Genomic DNA, 20,050 nt, shown 5'->3' on the forward strand with positions numbered 1-20,050 from the left:
AACTTAGTTGGAATACAACTAAGTTTCATCATTACATCCACTTAAAATAAATCACCACCTACTACACTAACAAACTTAGTTGGAATACAACTAAGTTACATCATTACATCCACTTAAAATAAATCACCACCTACTACACTAACAAACTTAGTTGGAATACAACTAAGTTACATCATTACATCCACTTAAAATAAATCACCACCTACTACACTAACAAACTTAGTTGGAATACAACTAAGTTACATCATTACATCCAAATAATAATAATAATAATAATAATAATAATAATAATAATAATAAAACATGTGATTGCTACATGCTAGCCATTGCTTCAATACTCCTCCTTGGTTTGCATGAAGCAAACACCTAGCTTCCTTCTTAGACATTCGAACCTTGTGACATTAAGGGCTTTAGTCAAAATGTCTGCAAGTTGATCCTCAGAATTACAATGGATCAGCTTCACTTCCTGAGCTTGCTCCATTTCTCGAACAACATGCAACTTGATGCTGAAATGCTTTGTTCTTCCATGGAACACTGGATTTTTAGCAATTGCAACTGAAGATTGGTTGTCACAGAAGATCTCAGTAGCTTCCTTTTGATGCACTTTCAAATCAGCTAAGATTTTCCTTAGCCAAATGGCTTGGTTGACAGCACTTGCAGCTGCCACATATTCTGCTTCAGCAGTAGATTGAGCCACCAGACTTTGCTTCTTCGAGCTCCAGCAAAACATGGCTGAACCAAGGTTGAAAGCATACCCTGAGGTGCTTTTCATGTCATCTATCGAGCCAGCCCAGTCACTATCAGTGTAGCCAACCAGCTTCAGATTTCCTTCCTTGCTGTACTTTAAACCATAGCTCAAAGTGCCTTTGACATATCTAAGCACTCTCTTAGCAGCTTGTAAATGCTTTTTATTGCAACAATGCAAGAACCTTGAGAGCAATCCTACAGCATACATTATGTCTGGTCTAGTGGCAGTTAAATATAACAGACAACCAACTAGACTTCTGTAGGTTGTTTCACAAACCTTCTCAAAATCACCTTGGCTCGATAGTTTTTCTCCAACAGCAACAGGTGTTTTAGTTGCTTTACTGTTTTGCATGGAGAACTTGGTCAGAATCTTTGTGGCAAAGTTTCTCTGACTTAGAAATATCTCATTTTGTGCTTGAGTCACCTCCATTCCAAGGAAATAAGACATTTCCCCTAGATCAGACATTTCAAATACTTCTTGCATCTTGGTCTTGAAATCGACCAGCACTGCTCGATCTCCTCCTGTCACCAGCAGGTCATCAACATATAGGGATACAATGAGCTGTGTTTGTGTCCCTTGCTTCTTGACATACAATGTTGGCTCACTCTTGCTTCGATCGAATCCCAAATTAGTCAAGTAGCCATCGATTCTGCTGTACCAGGCCCTTGGAGCCTGTTTTAAGCCATATAGGGCCTTCTTCAGTTTGTAGACCATATGCTCTCTGCCAGCTATCTCAAACCCTTGTGGTTGTTCAACATAGATCTCTTCATCTAAGAAACCATTCAGAAAGGCTGATTTCACATCGAGTTGATGGATCTTCCACTCGAGCTGTGCTGCTAAGGCAATCAGTAATCTGATGGTGTCTAGCCTGGCCACTGGTGCAAAGGTCTCTAGGTAGTCCAGGCCATACCTCTGACTGAACCCCTTGACAACTAGCCTTGCTTTCAGTTTGTTCAAGGTACCATCAGCATTTTGCTTGGCTTTGTACACCCATTTCACCCCAATTATCTTCCTTTTGACTGGCCTTTCAACTAATTCCCAGGTCTGGTTCTTCTCAATCATGCTAATCTCCTCAGCCATTGCCTGCTTCCACTCTTGCTGAGCTTCAGCCTCTTCAAAATTGCTTGGTTCAGCTATGGCTACATGAGCTCTTTCATAAATCTCAGTCAATGGTCTTGTTCCTCTAACTGGTTCATCATCAATGTCCATTTCAGGAACATTTTGATCTGGCTCAGTTTGATCTGCTGCAAGTCCTTCTGAAACTTCCTCAGGTTCATGTTTTTCCCAGTTCCAACATGACTTTTCATCAAATACCACATCCCTACTGACTGACACTTTCTTTGTTGAAGGATCCAAGATCCTATAGCCCTTCTTAACAGTGCTGTAGCCCACCAAAATACCAGGTCGAGCCCTTTCAGACAATTTGTCCCTTTTGACAGCAGGTACATGAGCATAACAGATGCATCCAAAGACCTTCAGATGAGCCAGTGATGGCTTGAATCCAAACCAGGCTTCGAATGGAGTCTTTTGATCCAAGGCCTTGGTTGGAAGCCTATTTTGAATGTAGTTTGCAGTGTTAACTGCCTCTGCCCATAGTGCTTTAGGCAGATTCTTCTGAATCATCAAGCACCTGGCCATATCCATCAAACTCCTATTCTTCCTTTCACTTACACCATTTTGCTGAGGTGTATATGTGTTGGTAAGTTGATGTTTGATGCCTGCCTTATCACAGAAGGCTTGGAACTGAGCTGAGGTGTACTCAGTCCCATTATCAGACCTTATGGACTTCAGCTTGCAACCTGTTTCAGTCTCAGCAGCAGTCTTGAACTTCCAAAACACTGAGGCCGCCTCTGATTTCTGTTTTAGGAAGTAAAGCCAGCAATATCTTGAAAAATCATCAATGAACAGTATGAAGTACCTGTTTCCACTTAATGACTCAGTCCTCATAGGGCCACACACATCAGTGTGCACCAGTTGGAGTTTTTCAGAGGCACTCCAGGCTTGATTCGAGGGAAATGGGAGTCTGGCCTGCTTTCCTAGCTGACACACTTCACACACATCATCATGATCCACTGAGTTGATGAAGTTTTCAGCCAAGTCCTCTCTGACCATTCGAGCCATCGATCTGAAGTTGGCATGTCCCAGTCTTTGATGCCAAAGCTTGGATTCATCTGATGTAACTGTGTAGGCAATGTTTGACTCCCTGGTCCAGTCAACTACAAAGCTCTTATTAGCCATAGGAACTGCCATCAGCTTGGATCCACTTGGATCATTGATTTGGCATTGGTTGTCTTTGAACACAACAGAATAACCTTTCTCCAGCAACTGAGCTATGCTGAGCAGGTTTCTGTCAATTTCAGGCACCAAAAGCACATTTGAAATCACTTTGGCACCTGTGGGGGTGCATATCAGCACATCACCCTTGCCTTCAGCTTGAATAAAATGTCCATTTCCTATCTTGACTTTAGTTCTGCAGCTTCTGTCTAAAGACTTGAAGATTGCAGCATCAGGTGTCATGTGGTTGGTGCATCCACTGTCTAGAAGCCAACCAGATGAGAACTTTTCTTGAGCAGCTGAGCATAACACAGCAAAGACTTGCTCCTCTTGGTCACTATCCTCCTTAGCTACTCGAGCCTCAGCTTTCATCTGTTGAAACTGACTCTGCCTTGATTTGGCCTTGCTCTTGCAGACTCTCTCAACATGACCCTTCTTTTTACAATGCTGACATACAGCATCTGGATTGAACCAGCATTTTTCTTTTGGATGACCAGCCCTTCTGCAGTGCTTGCAAGTCTGACCCTCTTTTCTTGCAACATCAGTCCTTGGCTTGTCTCTCCAGGCCTTCTTGCCTTTGTAGGCAGTGTTTGTTCTTGCCTGAAAGGCACCTTCTTGATGCTCCTCTAGTCTGCTTGCTCTTCTTTGCTCTTGAGCATATAAAGCATTGATCAACTCTGTCAGGGAGATGGTGTACAGGTCCCTTGAGTCCTCGAGAGATGAGATTTTTGCCTCATACCTCTCGGGCAGAGTTGCAATAACCTTCTCCACTATCCTAGCTTCCTTGAGCTGCTCTCCAAGGAGCCTAATGCTGTTAACCACAGCCATAATCCTGTCAGAGTACTGCTTGATAGTTTCTTCTTCCTTCATCTTCAAATTCTCGAAATCTCTCCTTAAGTTCAGCAACTGTTGCTGCCTTGTCCTCTCTGTCCCTTGAAACTCCTCTTGCAACTTGTCCCAGGCTTGTTTTGGTGATTCACAGGCCATAATCCTTGTGAAAATCACATCTGACACTGAGTTCTGGATGCAAGACATGGCTTTGTGCCTCTTGGTCCTCTCATCAGCATGCTGCCTGATTTGAGCTACTGTTGGATTGCCTCTAAGTGGCTCTGGTTCAACATCTGAGTTGACTACCTCCCACAGATCGAAAGCTTGTAGGTAGGTCTTCATTTTAACCACCCATATGTGGTAGCCTTCTCCATTGAAGACTTGAGGTGCAGCTGGTGAAAAGCTTGATGAAGCCATGAATTTGTATAACAGATCCCTTAAGAAATAGGCTCTGATACCAATTGTTGGAGCTAAGTGCAACAAATAGCAAGGTTCAACAAAAAGCTTGCCGAGCAAGAATCGAGACTTGCGGCAGAAACAAAGAAGAAAAATGAAATAAATTTTAAGCAAAGCTAAAATAGAGAGTATATGGATGAAATCTTGATTGAATTCATTCATATTTTTTTTAAAATGGCATAAAGCCTATTTATACAAGCTTACAACTTGACAACTTAGTTGGAATACAACTAAGTTTCATCATTACATCCACTTAAAATAAATCACCACCTACTACACTAACAAACTTAGTTGGAATACAACTAAGTTACATCATTACATCCACTTAAAATAAATCACCACCTACTACACTAACAAACTTAGTTGGAATACAACTAAGTTACATCATTACATCCACTTAAAATAAATCACCACCTACTACACTAACAAACTTAGTTGGAATACAACTAAGTTACATCATTACATCCAAATAATAATAATAATAATAATAATAATAATAATAATAATAATAATAATAAAACATGTGATTGCTACATGCTAGCCATTGCTTCAATAGAGTCACTAAAAGCCTTCAGTACAGGTGAGGAAGAAGCAGAAAAGAAAAGACCAAAATCAAGGCAGCCTTTCAGGTAGCGAAGAACATGATGAGCAGCTTGAAGATGAGTGATTGTAGGTTGGTCCAAGAATTGACTCAACTGTTGAATTGCGAAAGCAAGATCAGGTCTAGTAGAAACCAAATACAATAGACGACCAATAAGTTTCCTGAAAATAGTGTTGTCAGGAAGCAATTCTGCAGAGGCATCTCGAGGAATTTTGGTGGCCATTGGAGTCGTAATAGGCTTGCAATCTGAGAAACCAAAGTTAGATAGTAGGTCGAGAGCATATTTTCGTTGACAAAGATGAATACCAACAGAACTACGAGCAACTTCAAGGCCAAGAAAATACTTTAGATCACCCAAATCTTTGATGCTAAAGGTAGAATCCAAAAAGGCTTTCACTCTTGCTATTTCATCTAAATGATCACTAGCCAGAATAACATCATAAACATAAACCAATAATGCAGTAAAGGAAATGTCATCCTTTTTAACGAACAAGGAGAAATCAGAACTGGATTGAATATAACCAAGAGAAGTAAGAGCTGCTGTGAGTTTAGCAAACCACTGTCGACTTGCTTGCTTAAGACCATATAAGGATTTTTGCAACTTACAGACCTTATGGGAAGTGGATGAAGCAAAACCAGGAGGCAAAAGCATATAAACCTCTTCAGTCAAATCGCCATGCAAAAATGCATTGTTAACATCAAGCTGATGCAAAAACCAACTTTTAGAAACAGCAATAGCAAGTAACAAGCGAACGGTGGTAAGCTTGGTGACAGGGGAAAAAGTATCAAAATAATCGACACCCTCGATTTGTGTGAACCCATTTGCAACCAAACGAGCCTTGTAACGCTCAATAGAACCATCGACTCGATATTTCACTCGATAGACCCATTTACAACCAATTGTTGTCTTGCCTGGAGGTAAGTCCATAATGATTCAGGTGTTATTTTGTTCAAGAGCAGAAATTTTAGCTTGCATCGCTTCTTGCCAATGGGAAATTTTTCTAGCTTGTAAATAAGTTGTAGGTATAGAAGAGGCATTGATAGCAAGAGTAAAGGGTGTGGAGCATCGAAGATGATTGGTAGCAGCCTTACTTAAAAAATAGTGATATTGGTCTAAATAAGAAGGTGGTTTCCTAAGACGAGGTGGCCTAGAAGGTTGTAAGGGAACGAGAGGTGGAACCTGTGGTTGAGGTGGCAAATCATAAGTAATGGAGGGGTCAAAGATCAATTGTGGGGTAGAGGAAGGAGATGATTGATGAGAAAAAGGAAAAACGGACTCATGAAAGTGGATATTTCGTGAGACAAAAAATGGCATGAGTTGATAGGTCAAAAAGAATATAACCTTTGACATGTGGTGGAAATCCAAGAAAAACACACTCACGTGCTCGAGGATCAAATTTGTGACGATGAACAGTAAGGGTGGTTGCAAAACAAAGACAACCAAAGACACGTAGATGCTAAAAATTAGGCTTAGTTTGGTATAATTTGTCGAACGGAGTAAGGTTAGCCAAAAGAGGAGTTGGGGTGCGATTAATAAGAAAAACATAATGAAGAACAGCATGTCCCCAAAAATGCTTAGGTAGACCAGAATGAAATAAGAGAGCCCTTGAAACATTAAGAATGTGTTGGTGCTTACGTTTAACAAGACCGTTTTGTTGTGGAGTTTCAACATATGAGGTTTGATGGATAATGCCTTTGGAAGCATAAAAAGCTGGAATAGCAAACTCACAGCCATTATCAGTTCGAATGACTTTAATTTTGGATGAAAATTGGGTTTCAACAAGTGTGAAAAATTTTTGAATATGAGTGCGAACTTCAGATTTGGCTTTCAATAAAATAATCCAAGTAAAACGACTGAAATCATCAACAATAGTTAGAAAATAACGATGACCAGTGATAGAAACAACATCAGTCGGGCCCCAAATATCAATATGAACAAGTTCAAATATTTTATTGGAAACAGAAGTGCTTACAGGAAAAGGTATTTTCTTTTGTTTTGCCAAATGACATGCTTTACAATTTGCATTATTTTTCATGGACAAAAAGGGAATGTAAGGGGAAAGTAGCTTCAATCTAGAATCGAAAAGGTGACTGAGACGATGATGCCAAAGGGAACATGAAGTGGTGGTAGCGGACAAGGCAATAGGAATGGTAATGGAGAGGGTTTGAGCTGGTGAGTCCAAAATATAAAGACCATAAAAACTTTAGCTGTACCAATCATCTTCAAAGAGGGAAGGGCCTGTAAGGAGCAATGAGTTTTGTGAAAAGTAAATGAACAAGGTAATGTAGCAGTAAGTTTAGTTACAAATAAAATATTGAAAGTAAATTGAGGAACATAAAGAACATTAGTAATGTAAAGGCTATTACTGAAAATGACTGTACCAGAAATTCGAGCACAGACTTTGGTGCCATTTGGAAGATTTATATACACAGGTTTAATTGAATGAAAAGAGGTAAAAAAAGATAAGAAGTGTGTAATGTGATCAGTTGCACCAGTGTCTATGATCCAATGGTGGGATTGAAAAGAAAAGTGGTTACCTGAGGATGTAGAAGGCATTTGATGTAAGGAAGAGGCAGTATTGGTAACATGATGTGGGGAGGGAGAGGTGGAAGATGGAAGCAATACAAGCAGCTGTTGTAACTGGTCTTGTGTCAAAGTAACAGAAGAATCAGATGGCAAAATAGCAACAGACTGTGAATAGTCTAAAGGTTGTGCAACACCATCATTAAGCACTATGTGTGCATGAGAAGCCCGACCACAAGACTTTTAACCAGGTGGATAACCATGCTTCTCATAGCAGGTATCAACAGTGTGCCTGGATTTACCACAAAAGGTGCACTGCCGTGAGTCAAGAAACGATTTTGCCTGAGATTTCTTTGAAGAAGGGTGTCGGCGCAGTGTGTTACTAACAAACATTTGAGAAGAGCTAGTAGTAAGGTGACGTTCCTGTTGAATAACCAAGGAAAACGCTTTATTGATCGTATGCAACGGATCAATGAGCATGATTTGAGAGCGAACAGCAACAAAGCGATCATGAAGGTCTTTAAGAAATCGAATAACGTAATCATTATCATGATATTTCTGAAGAGTAGCAAAAACACCACAAGAACAAGATGTTGGACAAGAACAAGCGGGAATCGATCGAAAATTCATCAACTCATCCCAGAGTATCTTTAACTCAGTAAAATAATCAGTGACTGAGCGATCATCTTGCTTGAAAGCATTGATCTCTTCTTGGAGATCAAAAATGCAGAAAACATCTCCTTGAGAAAAACATTCACAGAGATAACGCCAAACAACATAAGCAAAATCGAGCCAAAGAACACTGTTCATGATCGAAGGTGAGATGGAATGATGCAACCAAGAAAGCACCATAGTATTACACCGTTCCCAGGTTGAATAAAGAGGATATATTCGAAGCGGAACTGTGATGGTGCCATCAACAAATTGAAGCTTGTTCTTGGATAAAAACGCCATTGTCATTACTCAAGACCAAGAATGATAATTCGAGCTTGATAAGACGAGAGAAACAAGAACTAAAGTTGGATTTTCATTTGGATGAAGATAATACGGACTAGAAGGTAGCGTAGGATCATGGAGTGCCATCGTAGGAAAAGAAAAAAATCAAAGAGACAAAATGTTTGGGAAGCAAGAAAGTACAGGAAAATTATAACAGCAAGAAAATGCAAGAGAATAGAAAAATTTACATCTGATACCATATAGAATAAGAGTAAAAGAAAACTGCTCAAGTATATTTGATGCAAAAGGTACTGTTATATACAGTAAGAAATGAAATAATAGAAAGAACATAACAGAAATATAACTGCTAACTAACTAACTAAAAATTAAATTAAACTATATGACTAACAATTTTATTCCCCTGATCTACGATGATACATTCTATTAGATACTACAATTATATGATTCCATAAAATAACTAAAATATAATACAACATGATATTAATATAATATATTTGTTGGGGAAGAAATGATAAACAAGGTTCAGTTTACGAGAGAAATTGAGCAAACACTAGCATAAGGGGAAGAGGTTAAAGAAGATCTTTCTTAAGGTCAAGAAAGGGTATCTATAAGTGAGGTTAATTGTCCCCTTTGCCCTAAGGCCTCGACATATGCCCATACTAGTTTTATCGTGGATGACCCCTTAGGGAACGTGATAACCTTATTAGTTACGCGGTGATGGGATTAGTGGATTCAATAAACTAACTGCAATTAGACTAATGTGGACTCGATGAAGCTTCATGTGGGATGTACACATGCTTCATGCGAGGAGGAGACTCAACACCTAGCTTCGACAAGGTAGGTAGAAGGCACTCCAAATGTCGAGCATGCATGTGTTAGGGAAGACCATAGTTGGCGAGGTGCTTCTTGTGAGCGAGGTTGTGGTTAGCAAAACAAGGCTAGTGAAGCCCATTCTCATAGCAATTGCCCTTAATCAAGGAAAATGTTATAATGTGGCAATCCCCGAGGCAAAACAATGGCATATTGACTTTCTGATTTTTAAACAACGTAAAAAGCTTGAGAACATGGGCATGAACAGTATGTGTTGTAAAGGAGTTGCGTGTTGCACACACATCTTGTAATTTTGAGAACTCGATTTTGGTAAAAAGGTGCGCCGTTTGAGTTTTCTCCGATTAATGAAGGGTATATGTGTTTGTTGTTGTTGGTAAGATGTTTTAACCAACCAATGATGATAAAAAAAGGAACTTATTTGAGTTTTCTTATGAGACTAATTACATCAGTAATGTAATGAAATACCTCTCTACCTGCCAATATATGTATATTCATTCTTTCGAAGATATTAGAAATCCCTTAATAATATCTTAAAATATGTAAAATAAGAATTCAATTAATATTTAATACATTAATAATCAAAATAAACACAAATATATATTTTCTTTCGGAAAATTGATACAAATTACAACATATCACATGCAAATGTCCAAGGATTGAGAAAATCATGATTCGATAGATCATAAGAAGAAAAATAATTTGAAAAGACAACATTTTAAGTGAAAATTTTTAGCGGACCAAATTGTAAGAAAATATCATCGAAATTAATAAATTGAAAACGATATTAGCGGCTTTCATGTGTAGCTTAAAAATAAAAGATAATGTGATAGGGTTTGAAGGTTTTGATAATAATAATAAAAAACACATCAAAAAGATAGTTGTGTTTGTCTCTATTATTCTAATAGTATAGCCAAAAGGGGAAGAAGCTGAGAAATAAGACAATGGAGGAAATCACACAAGTTGATATAGTGGGTGTCAAGTTTATCAAAGACTGAATCATTTGATTAAGACATTAATGAATTGATTTTCGGGGTTTTAATGTCAGCAGATTTTCCTCATGCAAAGATTCCATTAACTCAAATCAACAAAATCACTTTATATATATATATGTATGATGATGATAAAGATACCAACTACGTTGCTCATGATTCTGATATGCTTGCTATAATGAATTTCATGATACATAAAGAGTCAAAGAATAAAACTCCAACACTACAGACTCTAAAACTTAATCTGCCTTGGAAAACAACTGAGTCAGTATGTTAAGCTACTGTTTTTGTATAAATGGGTTCAACCACCACAAACCAAACCTTATCTGCAAAAAAGAACGAAAAATATAATGCCAGATTTCTCTACCTACTAAGAATTCTAACCCTTTGTGTATGAAAAGAATGGAATCAAATTCAAAAGAGATGGTATGTATGGCAAAGCAATTAACTTGGGTTAGAAAATGAGGTTGAGCTGCCTGCCACATCGATTGGTGTCCAAGCCGAGACCGAATAAAGTGGCTGTTTAAACCAATTTACTGTAATTCTCACAAGAGTACATTTTCAGCAACATTTGGCTCTGTAGAAGTCCCCCGTCTCAATAATCCCCATGCACTTGAACCCACCTTGCTCCATCTACTTCCTCCACTTCTCAAAACTCCCAGGCCTTTCAAACCTGTTACTTCGGTCACAAATAATTAGATTTCTGATTTCCCCTGCAAATATCTCTTCTATTTTGATCCTAACCGGACTATGCAACGGAAGGCTGTAATCAATTGAGTCGAATGTGGCTGAGTAGTATCTCAATGAATTGATAACTCTTGCTTCTAAGCTGAGGACATTATGCTCAGCTTCTTGCTTTGCCATGGTGACTACTGTAGGGTTTGTGCTACGAATAAGTCCCAAAAAGTCCCTCAATGCGCCCCCGTCTCGATCATAAAGTGTCTTTTGCAGTTGAAACATACAATTCATAGCTACACTCTCCTCATTTACACGAAGCATCAACAACCTTATATCTTCTAACCTATCTACAACTGGATGGAATTCAAAAGGAAAATTAATTTCGGAACATTTTCAAATATTTATATTGTTTCAATAATTATAAATGAATTGGTGTAATTAATCAAAAGATAATTTCTTTTGTCATTGGTCAAAAGTCATATCATTTGATTTTTGAAAAAAATTTATAACTATTCAAATAATATTATTTGAATAGTTATAATATTAAATGAATAATTATGTGCATTTTAAAAGATATTATTATTTTGAAAGATGTCTTTATGAAGAGATATGAAATATCCTATAAATAGGAATGAGATTTCATTTGGAAATCACACCAATAGATTCTGAAATTCTTTCTTTCCTTCCTCTATTTTATAATATTATTAGATTATTATTTTATAAAGTATTACTGTAGGAATCCTTTGTAGAAATTGAGTTTCTTATTATACATTACTCAGTGCTCAGTGCAAAACGCAAATAGTCATCGGCTTCATTGTATCCTCAAGGTTAATTTGCTTGAAACTCTCTTGCTCACCGAAGATAGGTGGGGGCGAATATAACTTTAAAGATAGTAGTTTGATACATGCCCGGGAACTTTGTCCTATTTTTTCTTTTTTTGTTCAAATTTCGTTCGTGTGTTCGGAATTTTTCCTCACTGGAGTTTTGTACTAATAATTCAGTGCTCTAGCAAATCCTACGAGCATGTCCCCTGTTTCGTTTAGCTCTTGCTTGCATTCTCCCATACCGGTAACTGTAACATGGCTTGGTGGATTAGTCCTCGAAGCTAAACTCTGGACTGAAGCCCTTGCTTAATGTCGAAACCTATAATGTGAACTCAGTCTTTCCCCTCGAAGGCTCTCAACAATATCTCATTCGATATGAAATGAACAAACTTCGGAATTGAACTCACTTGATTCAAGAGCCTCAATGCGGTACCATTATCGTCATCCACTTGGTCAAGCTCTCTAGGAGTTGTGATAAGAAAAATGAGGCCAAAGCCTTGTGACTCGAAGTGTCAGAGCCAGTAGTGAGGCGGCTTATAGCAATTCCTCTTAGAGAAGCAAGACCTCCCAACTGAGCTATACAATGGTTGATGGCAGTAGTGTTCTTTGTGTTGGAAGTTTTATGTATTTCAAAGACTGACTTAAATCCCACATTGTTAAAGAAATACCTGGAGATGTAATGAGCAAATTTTTATTAGTCAAATAATATATAATGATTTATAAACAAGCAAGTTGAGAATGTAAATCTAAGCAAGTGCTCAGAAGGCAAATGTAATGAGCATTTATGGTTTGTTTTTCCTTGTTTCTTGTTTTCATACTTAGTTAAAAGATTTACTTTTTAAATCATGAAAGATTTGCGACAATGATATGCATGCCCCAAGCAGCAATTCTAGTTTTCTAATCCTCGAACTTCTAACATTTTGATCCAACTGCTTCAATACAAGTTGCAAGTAAGTGCACAAGCGCAAGCCCCTGATGCTCCCCATGGTTGTTCTCCTACTCATAAGGCCCCAAGCCGGCACCTTCATGCGCGTAAGGATTCCCAGAACCATTACCAAACTTCATGTTCCGTTGCTTGCTCGTTTAACTGAAGCCCCAAACTATGACTCTCCGAAGAAGCACTCGATCCCGAAGCTTCCCTTTCCGACCAATGGATTGTCTCAATATTCTTTTCCCTTAAGCCAGTGATCTTTGTTATTATTGATTCGATCCATGGATTGTTAGATAATTACAAAGGCGTCGAAATCACTTCACCGGGTACAAAAACACACCCTTTCTTTTTCGTCCCTGAACAAGTTAGAGAGAAAGGGATTTTGTGCGGTTGTGGTAGTCAACAACGGCAGCCGGATGTTCTGCTTGATAGAGCAACTGTTGATGTTCGATTCAATAGGTTTCTCCACGGAAAGACCAACAGGCCTAATGGCCTGTGATCTTGAAGTGTCCTTACAAAAGAAACTGCATCTGGCAAGTCCAGTATCGATGTGCTCATTGAAGTCTGGAAATGCCAAGCTTGAAACTCTGCAGGTGCTCACTCCTCAATCTATGCCTTAGTGATAGCAATATAGAGCTTGAAAAGGAGAGAGTTGGTGGGAGAGAGAAAAAGACTAACGGTAACCAACTTAAAACTTATCACGTCCGTGAACAAAACAAAAGAAAAGAAGCAAACCACTTAGGATTTATTGAAGCAATGGCTAGCATGTAGCAATCACATGTTTTATTATTATTATTATTATTATTATTATTATTATTATTATTATTATTATTATTTGGATGTAATGATGTAACTTAGTTGTATTCCAACTAAGTTTGTTAGTGTAGTAGGTGGTGATTTATTTTAAGTGGATGTAATGATGTAACTTAGTTGTATTCCAACTAAGTTTGTTAGTGTAGTAGGTGGTGATTTATTTTAAGTGGATGTAATGATGTAACTTTGTTGTATTCCAACTAAGTTTGTTAGTGTAGTAGGTGGTGATTTATTTTAAGTGGATGTAATGATGAAACTTAGTTGTATTCCAACTAAGTTGTCAAGTTGTAAGCTTGTATAAATAGGCTTTATGCCATTTTAAAAAAAATATGAATGAATTCAATCAAGATTTCATCCATATACTCTCTATTTTAGCTTTGCTTAAAATTTATTTCATTTTTCTTCTTTGTTTCTGCCGCAAGTCTCGATTCTTGCTCGGCAAGCTTTTTGTTGAACCTTGCTATTTGTTGCACTTAGCTCCAACAATTGGTATCAGAGCCTATTTCTTAAGGGATCTGTTATACAAATTCATGGCTTCATCAAGCTTTTCACCAGCTGCACCTCAAGTCTTCAATGGAGAAGGCTACCACATATGGGTGGTTAAAATGAAGACCTACCTACAAGCTTTCGATCTGTGGGAGGTAGTCAACTCAGATGTTGAACCAGAGCCACTTAGAGGCAATCCAACAGTAGCTCAAATCAGGCAGCATGCTGATGAGAGGACCAAGAGGCACAAAGCCATGTCTTGCATCCAGAACTCAGTGTCAGATGTGATTTTCACAAGGATTATGGCCTGTGAATCACCAAAACAAGCCTGGGACAAGTTGCAAGAGGAGTTTCAAGGGACAGAGAGGACAAGGCAGCAACAGTTGCTGAACTTAAGGAGAGATTTCGAGAATTTGAAGATGAAGGAAGAAGAAACTATCAAGCAGTACTCTGACAGGATTATGGCTGTGGTTAACAGCATTAGGCTCCTTGGAGAGCAGCTCAAGGAAGCTAGGATAGTGGAGAAGGTTATTGCAACTCTGCCCGAGAGGTATGAGGCAAAAATCTCATCTCTCGAGGACTCAAGGGACCTGTACACCATCTCCCTGACAGAGTTGATCAATGCTTTATATGCTCAAGAGCAAAGAAGAGCAAGCAGACTGGAGGAGCATCAAGAAGGTGCCTTTCAGGCAAGAACAAACACTGCCTACAAAGGCAAGAAGGCCTGGAGAGACAAGCCAAGGACTGATGTTGCAAGAAAAGAGGGTCAGACTTGCAAGCACTGCAGAAGGGCTGGTCATCCAAAAGAAAAATGCTGGTTCAATCCAGATGCTGTATGTCAGCATTGTAAAAAGAAGGGTCATGTTGAGAGAGTCTGCAAGAGCAAGGCCAAATCAAGGCAGAGTCAGTTTCAACAGATGAAAGCTGAGGCTCGAGTAGCTAAGGAGGATAGTGACCAAGAGGAGCAAGTCTTTGCTGTGTTATGCTCAGCTGCTCAAGAAAAGTTCTCATCTGGTTGGCTTCTAGACAGTGGATGCACCAACCACATGACACCTGATGCTGCAATCTTCAAGTCTTTAGACAGAAGCTGCAGAACTAAAGTCAAGATAGGAAATGGACATTTTATTCAAGCTGAAGGCAAGGGTGATGTGCTGATATGCACCCCCACAAGTGCCAAAGTGATTTCAAATGTGCTTTTGGTGCCTGAAATTGACAGAAACCTGCTCAGCATAGCTCAGTTGCTGGAGAAAGGTTATTCTGTTGTGTTCAAAGACAACCAATGCCAAATCAATGATCCAAGTGGATCCAAGCTGATGGCAGTTCCTATGGCTAATAAGAGCTTTGTAGTTGACTGGACCAGGGAGTCAAACATTGCCTACACAGTTACATCAGATGAATCCAAGCTTTGGCATCAAAGACTGGGACATGCCAACTTCAGATCGATGGCTCGAATGGTCAGAGAGGACTTGGCTGAAAACTTCATCAACTCAGTGGATCATGATGATGTGTGTGAAGTGTGTCAGCTAGGAAAGCAGGCCAGACTCCCATTTCCCTCGAATCAAGCCTGGAGTGCCTCTGAAAAACTCCAACTGGTGCACACTGATGTGTGTGGCCGTATGAGGACTGAGTCATTAAGTGGAAACAGGTACTTCATACTGTTCATTGATGATTTTTCAAGATATTGCTGGCTTTACTTCCTAAAACAGAAATCAGAGGCGGCCTCAGTGTTTTGGAAGTTCAAGACTGCTGCTGAGACTGAAACAGGTTGCAAGCTGAAGTCCATAAGGTCTGATAATGGGACTGAGTACACCTCAGCTCAGTTCCAAGCCTTCTGTGATAAGGCAGGCATCAAACATCAACTTACCAACACATATACACCTCAGCAAAATGGTGTAAGTGAAAGGAAGAATAGGAGTTTGATGGATATGGCCAGGTGCTTGATGATTCAGAAGAATCTGCCTAAAGCACTATGGGCAGAGGCAGTTAACACTGCAAACTACATTCAAAATAGGCTTCCAACCAAGGCCTTGAATCAAAAGACTCCATTCGAAGCCTGGTTTGGATTCAAGCCATCACTGGCTCATCTGAAGGTCTTTGGATGCATCTGTTATGCTCATGTACCTGCTGTCAAAAGGGACAAATTGTCTGAAAGGGCTCGACCTGGTATTTTGGTGGGCTACAGCACTGTTAAGAAGGGCTATAGGATCTTGGATCCTTCAACAAAGAAAGTGTCAGTCAGTAGGGATGTGGTATTTGATGAAAAGTCATGTTGGAACTGGGAAAAACATGAACCTGAGGAAGTTTCAGAAGGACTTGCAGCAGATCAAACTGAGCCAGATCAAAATGTTCCTGAAATGGACATTGATGATGAACCAGTTAGAGGAACAAGACCATTGACTGAGATTTATGAAAGAGCTCATGTAGCCATAGCTGAACCAAGCAATTTTGAAGAGGCTGAAGCTCAGCAAGAGTGGAAGCAGGCAATGGCTGAGGAGATTAGCATGATTGAGAAGAACCAGACCTGGGAATTAGTTGAAAGGCCAGTCAAAAGGAAGATAATTGGGGTGAAATGGGTGTACAAAGCCAAGCAAAATGCTGATGGTACCTTGAACAAACTGAAAGCAAGGCTAGTTGTCAAGGGGTTCAGTCAGAGGTATGGCCTGGACTACCTGGAGACCTTTGCACCAGTGGCCAGGCTAGACACCATCAGATTACTGATTGCCTTAGCAGCACAGCTCGAGTGGAAGATCCATCAACTCGATGTGAAATCAGCCTTTCTGAATGGTTTCTTAGATGAAGAGATCTATGTTGAACAACCACAAGGGTTTGAGATAGCTGGCAGAGAGCATATGGTCTACAAACTGAAGAAGGCCCTATATGGCTTAAAACAGGCTCCAAGGGCCTGGTACAGCAGAATCGATGGCTACTTGACTAATTTGGGATTCGATCGAAGCAAGAGTGAGCCAACATTGTATGTCAAGAAGCAAGGGACACAAACACAGCTCATTGTATCCCTATATGTTGATGACCTGCTGGTGACAGGAGGAGATCGAGCAGTGCTGGTCGATTTCAAGACCAAGATGCAAGAAGTATTTGAAATGTCTGATCTAGGGGAAATGTCTTATTTCCTTGGAATGGAGGTGACTCAAGCACAAAATGAGATATTTCTAAGTCAGAGAAACTTTGCCACAAAGATTCTGACCAAGTTCTCCATGCAAAACAGTAAAGCAACTAAAACACCTGTTGCTGTTGGAGAAAAACTATCGAGCCAAGGTGATTTTGAGAAGGTTTGTGAAACAACCTACAGAAGTCTAGTTGGTTGTCTGTTATATTTAACTGCCACTAGACCAGACATAATGTATGCTGTAGGATTGCTCTCAAGGTTCTTGCATTGTTGCAATAAAAAGCATTTACAAGCTGCTAAGAGAGTGCTTAGATATGTCAAAGGCACTTTGAGCTATGGTTTAAAGTACAGCAAGGAAGGAAATCTGAAGCTGGTTGGCTACACTGATAGTGACTGGGCTGGCTCGATAGATGACATGAAAAGCACCTCAGGGTATGCTTTCAACCTTGGTTCAGCCATGTTTTGCTGGAGCTCGAAGAAGCAAAGTCTGGTGGCTCAATCTACTGCTGAAGCAGAATATGTGGCAGCTGCAAGTGCTGTCAACCAAGCCATTTGGCTAAGGAAAATCTTAGCTGATTTGAAAGTGCATCAAAAGGAAGCTACTGAGATCTTCTGTGACAACCAATCTTCAGTTGCAATTGCTAAAAATCCAGTGTTCCATGGAAGAACAAAGCATTTCAGCATCAAGTTGCATGTTGTTCGAGAAATGGAGCAAGCTCAGGAAGTGAAGCTGATCCATTGTAATTCTGAGGATCAACTTGCAGACATTTTGACTAAAGCCCTTAATGTCACAAGGTTCGAATGTCTAAGAAGGAAGCTAGGTGTTTGCTCCATGCAAACCAAGGAGGAGTATTGAAGCAATGGCTAGCATGTAGCAATCACATGTTTTATTATTATTATTATTATTATTATTATTATTATTATTATTTGGATGTAATGATGTAACTTAGTTGTATTCCAACTAAGTTTGTTAGTGTAGTAGGTGGTGATTTATTTTAAGTGGATGTAATGATGTAACTTAGTTGTATTCCAACTAAGTTTGTTAGTGTAGTAGGTGGTGATTTATTTTAAGTGGATGTAATGATGTAACTTAGTTGTATTCCAACTAAGTTTGTTAGTGTAGTAGGTGGTGATTTATTTTAAGTGGATGTAATGATGAAACTTAGTTGTATTCCAACTAAGTTGTCAAGTTGTAAGCTTGTATAAATAGGCTTTATGCCATTTTAAAAAAAATATGAATGAATTCAATCAAGATTTCATCCATATACTCTCTATTTTAGCTTTGCTTAAAATTTATTTCATTTTTCTTCTTTGTTTCTGCCGCAAGTCTCGATTCTTGCTCGGCAAGCTTTTTGTTGAACCTTGCTATTTGTTGCACTTAGCTCCAACAGGATTTTATCATGTGAAACTTTGCACGTGTAGATGGAAAAATAAAGTCTAAGCAAGTGTATGAATTTTTCAAGAAGCCTAAAGGAAATAAAATGAAAAGAAAAAAATACAGAAACAAATGAAAGAAGATTGAAAATGGAATCTTTTTTAACAGGAGTTCCTATGAACTTGCATGCAATTACACTGTTGGTCACTCGATCGCTTAGTCTGGAGGAGCCGACAACGGCAGGTACCTTTATTTTTACGTTTGTTCGGTAAAGAGTACAGACCCAAAAATAACTACTCAAGGAATGACTGGGAAAGTAGAGACAGACAGCTGAAAAACTGGAATACATCACCCGAGGCTAGGCCAGTGCTGAAAATGTGTGAGTTTCCAACCACAGGTAATAATGAAAGTATATTTGCACTAGAGTCCAACAAAAAATAAACTCTAAAAAGCTCCATCTTCCATAACCAAGATATTGAATCTATATTCTGTGTGTTCTTATTACACACACATATATATATATACATTTCACAACTTAAATTTTTTTTAAGTGTATGAATGTTTAAATTTGAACTTCAAGCTATAAGCTGAAAGTCGCTGATTGAACCAAACACACGTCTTTTTATTACGTTGGTCAGGAGAGGTGTCATTCTACTAACTTGACGGCAGAGCTACGGTAGAGCTACTGACATAACTCAATATTACCTTTTTTATCACTTTATTTTCTTATTTTGCTATATCAAGGATATTATCTTATTTTTTTACTGTAGTACTTTTCGAGGTATTACAGTTAGATCCTCATCTACTTCATCAACTATAACAGCCTCATTGGCATTTGAGCCATGAGCTTGCGCAGTTCCACAGACACCCTCAATAGTAGGAGCATGACCAGCACGTCCTGATGGCTCATTGCTATCCTTCACGAGTTGTAGAATTGGAAGCACCATCGAAGAAAATTCTAAGGAAGTTCAGATCAAGCAATGAGAATGGGTTCATTCTAGATGCTGGAAGAAGTGGAGGGACTGGCCTGTTTAGTACATCTTCTATCGGATCATCTATATCCATGTAAATTAGACTATATATACGTGTGAAGTTGTATTTTTCTAATTTGAGAAGTTAGGTAATAAGAGTTGGTAGTGTTTTTTTGGTCATTAAGAGTAGTACTTTAAGTGAGTAGTTCCAGAGGAGTGGATTGGGTGAATTTAAAAAATATTTTTTTATAAAAAAATTAAATGATATGCCTTTTTTCGTCTTTCATACAAAATTATCCAAAATAATATAAATTATTATATAATATTAAAATACAAATACAAATAATCTTTTAAAAATTAATTTTTACTTTTATCAAACAACTAATATAAATTCAGCATTTATAAAATTTAATAGTAAAATTTCAATTTATTAAATACACTTAGATATTGCAAATAAACTTTCTCTATAGTTTCTTAATAAAATAGGTGATGATATATTATTTTATAGCATCATGTCATCACCTCTTAATGGTGTAACAAAAATAAATTAGATTGTTTGACGGAATCCAAATTCGATTACCAATATGAATAAAAAAAATTCAATGACTAGGTTGAATTTCTTTTATTAAGTTTAGGAACT

At 38.5% G+C, this 20,050-nt stretch overlaps 1 protein-coding gene and 1 pseudogene across 1 annotated transcript; both read right to left on the reverse strand.

Moving 5' to 3' along the window:
• Nucleotides 1-7,111: 7,111 nt before the first annotated feature.
• Nucleotides 7,112-8,385, reverse strand: LOC107930011 (uncharacterized). The gene is made up of 3 exons (XM_016861564.1): nucleotides 7,692-8,385; nucleotides 7,446-7,610; nucleotides 7,112-7,146 (listed from the first exon to the last, which is right to left on the reverse strand). Exons 1-3 carry the CDS (start codon nucleotides 8,383-8,385, stop codon nucleotides 7,112-7,114), a joined length of 894 nt encoding a protein of 297 aa, XP_016717053.1.
• Nucleotides 8,386-10,652: 2,267 nt separating this feature from the next.
• Nucleotides 10,653-19,386, reverse strand: LOC107930012 (scarecrow-like protein 28; annotated as a pseudogene).
• Nucleotides 19,387-20,050: the final 664 nt, after the last annotated feature.

Source organism: Gossypium hirsutum, chromosome D08 (genome assembly GCF_007990345.1).
Source record: "Gossypium hirsutum isolate 1008001.06 chromosome D08, Gossypium_hirsutum_v2.1, whole genome shotgun sequence".
Lineage (NCBI taxonomy): Eukaryota > Viridiplantae > Streptophyta > Magnoliopsida > Malvales > Malvaceae > Gossypium > Gossypium hirsutum.